Below are 11,991 nucleotides of genomic sequence, written 5' to 3' on the forward strand. Positions count from 1 at the left end.
AAAGTGGGCAACATTACATCACTGGTCATACAAAGGAATGGGTAGGGGTGTGGTGTGGTGTACCTTGATTGCTCAGCAGTGGAATTTTTGAAATATATGTTCATAAAGGAGACCAACTTGAGGCGGAAATGAATGGTAGATTGTTGCTTTTGATTCTCAGCTGTGCAGTCTGGTAACCCTTTCTCCATGTGTTTTGCTGCGGCAGGTTTCTCTGGAGGGGTTACGACCAACAATCCCACCTGGGATCTCCCCACATATCTGCAAACTCATGAAGATCTGCATGAACGAGGATCCCGCCAAAAGACCAAAGTTTGACATGATTGTGCCTATCCTTGAAAAGATGCAGGACAAATGAGTGTGCTTCCACAGACTGTGCCAGCTACCCACAACGCACTGCCTTTGCTGGTGGAGCAGTGCCCAAAGCTTTCTATCACTAACAGAGAGGGGTGTCCGGAAAGGCTGCAGTAGGCAAACTGAAAACGTCGTGCCTCCCTTACAAATAAGCATGCTGTGCCTGCGACCCACAATACCCTGCTCCCTTTGGCAGAACTTCGTTCCCTAAGAGAGGGCAACATACTCAGCAGTAGAAGGAGACCAGGTGCTGGATGTATCTCCTGTGCGCACATGTGCAGTGGAAGTTGTCCATACTTCAATATGCGGCGTTGGCAGACCTCAAGGAGGGTGATCAAGTTAATGGGTACCACAGGTTAAGCCGTGTTTCATCATGTGCAGGTGCTCAGAAGCCTGTGGGCATCCTCTTCACTGAAGAGTTCTCTTTAGTCTTCTGATACCAGTAGTACTCTCGAAGCCTTACCGCTAGGATCCTTGTTTGGATTTTAACCTAGGAATGGATGCAACCCTGCACACACTTGTTACTTTTTAAAATCTCTTTTCTGTGCCAGACCCCAATGTACTGTACTTTTAAAGATCTTTTTCCGGCCTTTTTTCATGGGCATCCTTTCCACTCCTGGCCTCCTCCTAAGTGCCTTCAAGGACTATTCAACAATGTATGCTCTCTCTGAAGATATACATCCAACAAGACATAGAATCAGCCATTATTTCAAACCGTGCTTCTGCAGTGATGCCTTATATGTTTGACCATAAGGAAGGGCATTTTTGAATATTTCAAATTAAATAGACATTAATTTAGCTAAGGCAGTCTTACACCCTTCGAATCAATGTATGGACTTTCCTTGAAACATTGGGACCTCTAAATAATCTTCTACTTGAAAAATATGTGGCTTGCTAGGCTATGATAGTCAAATGAAGGTTCACCATATGAACAAGAGACCCCGGATATGGAATTAAAGAGCAAACTCTGTGTGTGTTAATCCACACTGAGCAAGAGCGGGGAATGAATTGTGCATCTTAAAACCAGAGTGAGTGGGGGTAGTCTTGCAGCATAACATTTTTTTTAGTGTTTGCCTCTAATACGTGGATTGAGTCAGCAGTCTAAAAATACTGTATGTGCATCCAGCATTGATGTTTGGGACTAGCAGAAGCCCACTTGGCAAGAGGTTTCCACAGAGGAATCTGCAGCCCATCTTGGAGATCCAGGGTGGCAGAGGTGATGGGAGTTAGTTGTTGAAGCAAAGGTAGTGAAAACCATAACATACTAATACATATTGACAGTGAATCAAAATAATCTTTTTAATTGTCATCTCTATAAAGCACTACAGGGTTAAGAAAAGAGAATAGTTGGGTTACGCTGTGCCTTATTGAAGGTGCTCTTCTTACACTTCTTGCATTCGGTAGAGGAATGCTGCACTTTAGACTTGAAGTTAGCCAGATAGTACAAAAAGGGAAGACCGAGATGTTACCAATCTAGAAAACACATGCTTAAACCCCACTTTCTGTTTGATGGAGATAAGGTCTGAGGTAATTAATGATAAATCATTATTTCTGTGCCTGGCTTAAGTGCAGCAGAACAGTAAATCGGAACCATCCCCGATGAAAGGTGACTGCTTAATGGCAGTTCTATAAAAGGCAACTTCCATTCAATGTCTGACTGTGCCTTAAATGTGTTAATCGGTCATAGTCTCTTGTAGAATCTCTGTTAGACAGGCAAATGTGTTTATTCATTAAACAGACCATTCATTCAGTTTTGAAATTGTCCTTTGCTAAGTGCTGATCAATAGAACACCACACTCGCTGGGACTCGCATAGGAGCAGTCCAACAGCGTAAAGAGTAAGGGTTCTAAATACTACCCTTCAATCAAGGGTGCTACCATCGCCTCCACACACTGTCATGGCTATGTAACCCTGAAAGACAGTGTTTTGGTCCTCTTCAGCTGCCGTCAGTCGGAATGTTCAAGCCTCTTCCTTTGCGCCTCCTGTTTTTGGTAGTGCCTTCCCCGAACGCAGACTGCCTCTGAGAAGGACTGATTAATGGAATCTCACCACTAGAGTTTTTACCACTTTTCTTATTGTCACTCAACGCCTTTCAGAAGTATTACTCCTACCTCTCTTGCTCTGTCTCATGTAAAAACTCCTATTCCCCCCCCTTCCCATTAGGCAGCGTGGGATCCAAATCCTCCTTATTCCACTCCATGTCTCACTGCAGGACTGTATGCGATATCCCAACCGTTTACTATTAAACTGTGTATGAGCTGCAGTCGTCCGCCACTCATCGTGCTTTCGATAGTCTACCTTCCTCTGTCCCTCTCTACTTCAGTAGCCTTTTGCTGTGTAGTCTACCTTCCTCTGTCCCTCCCTACTTCAGCAGCCTTTTGCTGTGTCCTTCATCTTTGGTCTCTGGTAGGGATTGAACCTTGAGTTACTGTCACTCTTATTTATGAGCTGACTCCCCCTTTACCCTTTTACTGCCTTGCTGTGCCTCGACCCAGTACACTTGCTGTTGCTTCCTTACTCATTGTAGTCGCAGTCACCACGTGCCACTTGTATCTCCGAATCCAGACACGGTATCTAAAGGAATTATTTTATTTATGTGTAACATTGTGTTGTTTTTTTTGTATTTTTGTGTTCTAATTTTGGTTCAGCATTCTACGGAATCCTTAACCTAGAAACTATGCAATGTCAGAAGGTGTCCTCAACGCCATGCCGGGTTATGTATGCCTTAGCCATTATATACTTTGTATTTCTATATAAATATATCTCTGTTACACATTGCTCGGGGTTGAGAGTGCTTACTTCACAGATAGTGTATTAAAAAAAAAAGGGAACGTCCCCATATCATTTGGGGTTCATGCCTCACCTTTTGGAATGTTTCTCCCCGTCATTGTTGCCACAAATGTATAATAAAAATCAGTTTTGCCATGTTGTTGCCATGTCACTTCTTCACAATGAAGAAACACATTTCTGTGTACAACAGCGATACACAGACCTTGGTTGTAGATGAAGACTGTGGGGAAACAGTTTAAGCCGCCGACCTTTCATTTAATATAAAGGAAACCATCAATAAACTTAATTTCGTAGTATCAGTCCAAGTATACACACATACATAAAGCGAACAGCAGTCTCCGTGCCAAACAGCCAGCACTCGCCACCTTACTAGACTGGACCACAAGGCACAGTGCCTTATCTGAGGTGCGTGATGACTAGGAGCGGAGCAGCCACATGAGTGCCTGGTCCCACGGTCAGAAAATTCCTACAACAAATGATGCTGTAGAACAGGAGGTGGATTCCTTCATTTTGTAAACTTTATCTGAACCTGATAGAATAGTCCAGTATTTACCAATGTTAAAGAGTTTTAAAGACAGCTGTGGAGCATTTTAAAACACCTGTCAAAACATGGTAATAATGGCCAGAGTTGTAGATTAAAATGATGCTGTGCTCAAGATCAAACTTACATCTAAGGCCGTGTAACTGACAGAATGGCGAAAAGAATGGGGTTGCTCGCTTTTAGTTTTGTCATAAGTATAAATGGGTATAAAGTCCTGAGTATGATGAGTGCACACCAAAAAAGGTAGAAAGCCAGCCACTCTCACACCTTCCAAATCTGGGTATAATCCCAACTAGTTTGTCAGTTGTCAATTCTCGGCATGCTCAAGTAAAAATAATCTTGTAGATTCCTTTGCAGTCCTTATTTTGCATGTACTTCTTCCTATATGACAATTTACTTCATCAGGGCTTATATAATATGTAGTGATCCTCAGTAGGTTAAGAAACCCATATCCAGTGTCCGTGAGTGTTCTTGATCTACAAAACAATGTGTTTGAGGAATATGAGCTGCAGATTATACACTGTGCATAGCTCGCCATCTGGTGTTGGGCCCGGATGTTTGCAGTTTGTTTTTCCTCTTGGAAAGTCTTTGGAAGTCACGAGGTTGGTGACTCCTCCTTTGGTTCATATTGCGCATGGGCTTCGGCTCCATCCTCAGATCGTTTTTTTCCGCCATCGGGCTCGGATGTAACACTTCGCGCTCCGGTTCCGAACTTCCCAGTTCAACGATCGACGCAAAAATCCTCGCTCATCGAGCCTCTTCAGATAATAAATCATCTTACTTACTTTCTCTTCGGCACTTCTTCGATTCCGGTCGTCCACGGCGGCCTTCGGGCCTATTCCGGCTCCGGTCTCGGCTGATGGAAAGAACTCCCTTCAAGAAGTGCTCTCGATGTGGGTCCAAGTTTCCCCACACCGATCTTCATGAGGTGTGCAACCTCTGCCTCTCCTCAGAACACGAGGCCCGAGACTGTCCCGCCTGCAAGTCTTTTCGCTCTAAAAAGACTATTCGAGATCGAAGGGCTAGATGCAACATGGCGCATTCCTCGACCTCCGCTCCAGTCGACATCTTCGGAGACGACGTCGAAGCACCGGGACAGCAGAACATCGAACAGGAGGACGACTACCTCGTCAGCGCTTCCGAGGCCGACGACTCAGATGTGGAGGACATCAACCCGGCGCAGCGGGTCGTGAGTACAATACCCACTCCCACCCCGATACCGAAAAAGGTTTCGGTCACACCTTTGCCTCCGGGCCTAGGCAAGACCAAGGACACTGCTTCTCACACCCCACCTTCGGGCCCGGTAAAGAAGCCTATTAAGCCTTCCGGCAGCTCGGGCTCGAGCCAGCCGACCACCGGTGCCGAAGAACACCCTTCGGCACCGAAGAAAAAATCGACCTCCACACCGAACCCGGCACCCAAGCCTTCGGTGTCGAAACCTGCTCTTCCGGCGCCGACCAAACATCACAAGGCCCTCGGCACCGACACTCCCGTGCCGAAGCCTTCTTCGGCACCGACCCAAAAATCGGAGGTTCCAAAGAAGCACGGCTTAGATAAGCCTAAAAAGCCGTCGGCCCCGAAAACTTCGGCGCCGACCGAACAACCAGTGTCGCAGGAACTTTTCACACCGGATCCTCTGCAAAAAACACTCACCAAGGATCCAAAAACTGGACACTTGACATTCTCTTAAAAAAAGAGACACTTGGACAAACCAGCTCCACCTCCACCTCCAAAGAGGAAAGACATTGCTACCTCTCCTTTCAGGGTGCCTTCCCCACCTACTCCACCCTCCCCACCTCCACCCCCTCCACCTCATTGTTCCCCCACCTTGTCTCCTGTCCCAGACGATTTGGGAGACCCTTATTATGATCCAGCAGATTTGCCACAAGACCCCACCCCTACTGGATCTCCAGACCCATGGGACGACTATAACAATCCGTCATCCCAGATGTCCCATAGGATGACCTTTACCCATCTAGGCCATCCCCACCTGAAGATTCCTTAGGCTTTCACCACTTGTTACAAAGGGCGGCACACTACCACGGGGTGGAGTTGCATACTGACCCAGTGGAGGAGGATTTTCTCCTAGACACCTTCGACGATGCACATAGGTCTACTGCCATTCTACCTATGTTAAAGGGCGTAATTAAACATGCACCTGAGGTTTTTAAAGACCCAGTCAGGGCCAGGGTCCTGAACCCTCGTATAGAGAAAAAATACAAAGCCGCCCCCACAGACCCTTCATACATTAAAGGCCCTGCACCATTGGATTCCCTAGTGGTATCTACAGCTAGGAAGGGCTCAAATTCTCAGGTGTCAGGCGAAGCACTACCACCTGACAGAGTCCAAGCTCCTAGACGCGTCAGGGAAGTGCACTGCGTCACAAGCTGCCAATATATGGCGTATCGCCAATACGCAAGCGCTGTTGGCCCGATACGACAGGGCGCATTATGATGAGCTAGAGACCATCATGCACCATCTCCCTGAAAAGTACAAGACTAGGGCTAATGAATTGATTCAAGAGGGAAAAACAATCACTAATACCTCTATACGCTGTGCCCTAGATGCAGCAGATACAGCCTCCAGGGCCATAAACACCAGTGTCCTTCTCCGTCGCCATGCTTGGCTCAGAGTTTCAGGGTTTAAACCTGAGGTACAAGCCTCTATATTAAACCACCCATTTGACCAAGATCATCTATTTGGCCCCAAAGTAGATGAAGCCCTCAAAGATGAAGAAAGATACTGACATGGCGAAATCCATGGGAGCCCTACAGTCACATACTCCCAGGCGCTCTTTTTGCCGCTCTTCCTTTCGGGGCAGAGGCTACTCCTCGGAGAGTGCATCCACGTCCTACAAATCCCCTCCTCAATCTACCTTCACAAAGGGTTATCAAAGAGGCGGATACAGAGGCAATAATAATAAGGGCAGAGGCAAGACAAATACCGCCCGCTCTGCCACACCTCCTGCCCAATGACTTTCCCCCGCTCCCTCCAGACCATTCCACTCCGGTCGGGGGCAGAATACAACATTTCCTTCATGTCTGGGAGACAATCACCTCAGACAGATGGGTGACGCAAATTATTCAGTCAGGGTATTGCCTAGAATTAACATTTACCCCCCAAACATTCCACCCAGGCTCCGCCCTATGTCTCAAGAACATACTGCGCTACTAACACAGGAGGTGATCTCCCTCCTGCAAAAAGAAGCCATAGAGCAGGTCCCCGTAAATCAACAAAATTTAGGGGTCTACTCCCTGTACTTTCTGATTCCAAAGACAGACGAGACTCTACGACCTATCCTAGATCTCAGACTTCTAAACACTTACATACATTCAGAACATTTTCACATGGTAACCCTTCAACAGGTTCTTCCACTTCTCTCCCAGAACGATTTTCTCACCACTCTGGACTTGAAAGACGCATACTTTCACATCCCAGTACACCAGTCTCACAGAAAGTACCTCAGATTTGTGGTGGACGGACAACACTACCAGTTCAAGGTGCTCCCGTTCGGGGTAACAACAGCACCAAGGGTATTCACCAAGTGCCTAGCAGTAGTGGCTGCACACCTCAGAAGACAGCACATTCACGTCTTCCCGTATCTGGACGACTGGCTAATAAAAGCCACGTCCTACGAACAATGTGTGCAACATACCGCCGCTACAGTCCAACTACTTCACCAGCTAGGTTTCACGGTGAATCATCAAAAATCCCACCTGGTACCATCACACACAAAACAATACCTCGGTGCCACCATAGACACCTCAAAAGCCATAGCCTATCCCAATCCTGCCAGGATTGCAAAAATACAGGCTCTGCGTCAAAAATTCATATGTCGACACTCTCTCCCAGCAAGAGTGTTTATGCAACTGATAGGGATGATGGCCTCTTGCATCTTTATAGTGCCCCATGCAAGACTCCAAATGCGTCCACTCCAAGAGTGCTTAGCGCACCAGTGGAACCAGGCCCAGGGACAACTGACAGATCTGGTGTTGGTAGACGGTCGCATCCATCGCTCTCTGCAGTGGTGGAACACCACAAACCTTTCCAGAGGTCGACCTTTCCTGGACCCGGTCCCACAAATAATCCTAACAGATGCATCGCTCTCCGGCTGGGGAGCTCATCTGTTACATCTCACAGCACAGGGCACATGGACGCCGCAACAGAAGTTACTCCACATCAACCATCTGGAGTTACTGGCAATCTTCCTCACCCTAAATTCCTTCCAGACGCAGATTTCAGGCAAGGCAGTCCTCATTCGCACAGACAACATGACTGCCATGTACTACATTCAAAAACAGGGGGGCACACACACTCCACAGCTCTCTCAATTAGCACAGAGCATATGGAGATGGACAATTCCACAAAAAATCTTTCTCCTGGCCCAACACGTCCCAGGAGTCCAAAACACCGTGGCAGATCTGCTCAGCAGACAGACGCAGCAGATCCACGAGTGGGAACTTCACCCAATGGTTCTTCACCCGTTCGTTCAGAAGTGGGGGCATCCACATATAGACCTATTCGCCACCCACGAAAACAAAAAAGTCCCCAGCTTTGCCGCCAGATATCCACACCCATTGTCCAAAGGCAATGCGATATGGATGAACTGGTCAAACAAATTTGCATATGCTTTTCCACCTCTCCCACTAATTCCATTAGTGGTGCGAAAGCTACAACAGCATTCCCTAACGCTGATCGAAGTAGCTCCAACATGGGCCAGACAACCGTGGTACACCACACTGCTGGAACTCTCAGTAGTACCACACCAAAGGCTCCTGAGGTCCTAGAATTCGGATACCTTAACCTTCCCCCTGATTGCATGAATATTATCAGGGAAGCTAGACGCCCTACTACTAGAGCGTTCTATGCGGCAAAGTGGAAAAGATTTGTTGTTTACTGCCACAACAACTCAATCGATCCTTTAAATGTATCCATACAGCACATTATATGTTACTTACTCCATCTACAAAGGTGTAACCTAGCATATACTTCCATTCAGTTACAATTCCTGCTTATTTACAGAACAGGCAGCACCTCTCACTTTTCAAAGTGCCTGCCATCAAGTCCTTTATGGAAGGCCTCAAAAGAGTAATTCCACCCAGAGTACCACCCTCACCTGTCTGGAACTTAAATATAGTTCTCACACGGTTAATGGGACCCCCTTTCGAACCATTACATAAATGTGAGCTCCAATTTCTCACATGGAAAACAGCTTTTCTAGTGGCCATCACTTCCCTCAGAAGGGTTAGTGAAATACAAGCACTCACTATACAGGAACCTTTTCTCCAAATGCATCAGAACAAGGTTGTACTCCGCACCAACCCGAAATTTCTACCCAAAGTCATTTCTCCATTCCATCTAAACCAGTCGGTAGAATTACCAGTCTTTTTCTCACAACCCCAAACAGTTGCGGAAAGGGCTTTACACACACTGGATGTTAAAAGGGCTTTACTTTACTACATCCAAAGGACACAACCTTTCAGGAAAACCAAACAGCTATTTGTCTCCTTCTCTCCACCACATAAAGGCAACCCTATTTCTAAATCAGGGATAGCTAGGTGGATTGTAAAATGCATACAGATTTGCTACCACAAAGCAAAACGAATGCTATCTGTTCCCCCTAAAGCCCACTCTACAAGGAAGATAGGGGCTTCTATGGCTTTCCTAGAAAACATACCACTAGATGACATTTGCAAAGCAGCGACATGGTCAACACCGCACACTTTCACAAAACATTACTGTGTAGATGTGCAAACCAAGCAACAAGCTAGTGTGGGCCAGGCTGTACTAAAAACTCTGTTCCATACAACTGCAACGGATGCCGGTGGTCGCCGCTAGGGTTGGGTACTGCTATATAATCTATGCACAGTGTATAATCTGCAGCTCATATGCCTCGAACGGAATATGCTACTTACCAGTATGCATCTGTTCTTGGCATGTACAGCTGCAGATCTATACACGCCCACCCGCCTCCCCGGCTACCTGTATCCGTTCCAGTCTATCTTATTTAGATACAACACACATGTTTTTTTTACTGTTATCACTACGCTCCATCTTTCCCTGCTGGCGAAAAACAATCTGAGGATGGATCCGAAGCCCATGCGCGATACGAACCAACCTCGTGACTTTCAAAGATTTTCCAAGAGGAAAAACAAACTGCAAACATCCGGGCCCAACACCAGATGGCGAGCTATGCACAGTGTATAGATCTGCAGCTCTACATGCCAAGAACAGATGCATACTGGTAAGTAGCATATTCCTTTTCAAAGTGTGCTAAAAATTCTAGGAAATGGTATTCCTTAGTTTTGATCTAAGTGGCGCCCTCTAAGATCATGTTCTTCTATATTCCAAGGTGGTTCACTCAGCCTGTAAGCCAAGCTGCAAATAGTTGGTTTCGTGTAAGTAATAATTTTGCAGCGTGAATCCTTTTCTGAATTCACATGATGTGCATTATTCCACCATCTAGTGGTTGGGCCCGTAATTGTCTGTTTCCTTTCTCCCTCCCCCACCCCCCCCCCCTCCGGTTTATCCCCCGTGGGGCGTCATTGACCACCATTTGGTGCTAGTTCCATCCTTTGCGTGATGTCAGATTGCGCTCCTGAAGTTCCTCTCCTTGGTAGCCATGATCAGATTGTTTTTTCTGCCGTTGGGACTGAACGCAAGGGGAGGCACTCAAATTTGTGGACGAAATCCCCCCCAAAAATCTAGTAATTTAAGAGGGAAAACCACTGATTGAGAAGACTCTAGAGAAGAGAGACCTCCATAGATCTTTATCCCCTGCCCCCCCCCCCCAAAAAAAGTGCGCAATAGGTGCAACACCCCAAAAGGTTTACAATAAGGTTTCTCTTTAAAAAAAAAATTGCAAGTTCCCGGTAAGCCAGTTCGAAACGGCCGACGACGTCCCGCGGCCTGAGCACAGGCATGCTCATCCCTTCGACAGAGAGGCGCCTCAGGGGGGAATAGCGAGACTCTCCGGGCCGCGGTGGGCTGGACCTACCTTTCTGCTCCTGGGCCCCTATACAAGCCGCGACGCCTGATTGTGCACTTTACAGACAGCGTCGGATTGGTGAACTTGGCTTTGCTCTTTATTGGAGACCTGGTGGGGGGAGCGGTACTGATCAGCCCCTGCAGCACCGGGTCTCCACAGTAAAGGTTGGAGCCTCTCATATTTACACAATCTACAGTGGGGTCTTTCCCACACGCTTGTGCTGCCCCCATTGGTCTTTGCTGTGCCACCTGTGCCCTGATACAAGTAGTTCGGGGAGGGGCGCCTGGTAGGTGAAAACTGACAGGCCGGTGTGGGTTAATACCCGCGGCGAGTAGCCGGCGAGGCTGGTCCCCCACCATTTCTTTGACGTAACGGATTGGGGCCCACAACCTACAAGATGGCATCTGGCCGCAACGCGGTCCAGGCCAAGCTGGACAAATTTGCATGGCAGAGGAACCAGGAGGGGGATCAGTCCAATTCAAAGCCCCCTGGGGAGCAATCAGAGCCCACACTACAGGACATTCTATTGGCAATAACGACAGTGCGCACCTCCCTTGAAGCCAGTATTGCCACGGTGGCCACAGAGATATCCTTGATAAGAGCGGACATTTAGAAAATGTTGGAACGTGTCGGGGATGTCTAGGTAACTACTAAAGAACTTAAAACTGATTCAGAGCTTCTCAAGTGCCAAGTGTCTGAGCTCCGGACTGCGCAGGAGGCACTTACGCTGCAACTCGATGACTATGAAGGCCGCATGAGACGTAACAACATCCGCATCCTGGGCATACCGGAGGGGCCGGTGGCCGACCTCTTTGTGGAAGAATTGATTCTCCAGCAGCTCCAGCCGCAAGGACTATCTAAATGTTTTTCAATTGAACGTGCCCACCGTGTACCTGGGGCAGGCCTCGACCTGGGGCGCCACCCCGACCTCTCCTGGCACGGTGTTCAATTACCGAGATAGGGATGCTATTTTACAGACAGCATGGGCGGCTCCACCAATAGTCATCGATAACAGTAGGGTCACCTTCTTTCCCGACTTCACTCTACGGGTCCAGAAACAGCGGCGCAGCTTCCTGGAAGTGAAGCGCGCTCTCAGGGATCAAGATATTAGGTACGCAATGATGTTTCCAGCCAAGCTAAGAATCGAGTCGTATGGAAAACTGTGGTTCTTCACCAGGCCAGAGGAGGCATGGGACTGGCTTGAGGGCTGGAGAACTGTTGGCAAGAGATCCCATATGTCTACGGGAGGTGCTGGGGGCCCCAGCGGCCACGGACGCCGACAGGGTCCGCCGATGTTGGAGGACTCAACGGCTCGTAGTCC

The 11,991-nt window shown here is 47.7% G+C and overlaps 1 protein-coding gene across 2 annotated transcripts in view; it reads left to right on the forward strand.

The window, feature by feature from the left end:
- The window catches only part of ILK (integrin linked kinase), a 363,205-nt gene extending 359,929 nt beyond the window's left edge, over positions 1–3,276 (forward strand). For both annotated transcript variants that reach the window (XM_085623554.1, XM_085623555.1), the window contains one exon: positions 206–3,276. In XM_085623554.1, the coding sequence (XP_085479680.1) occupies positions 206–355 (150 nt within the window). In that variant the 3' untranslated portion in view covers positions 356–3,276. The remainder of the gene's footprint in view (positions 1–205) is intronic.
- The last annotated feature ends 8,715 nt before the right edge of the window (positions 3,277–11,991 follow it).

The sequence above is a fragment of the Triturus cristatus genome, chromosome 8, assembly GCF_964204655.1.
Source record: "Triturus cristatus chromosome 8, aTriCri1.1, whole genome shotgun sequence".
NCBI classification, from domain to species: domain Eukaryota; kingdom Metazoa; phylum Chordata; class Amphibia; order Caudata; family Salamandridae; genus Triturus; species Triturus cristatus.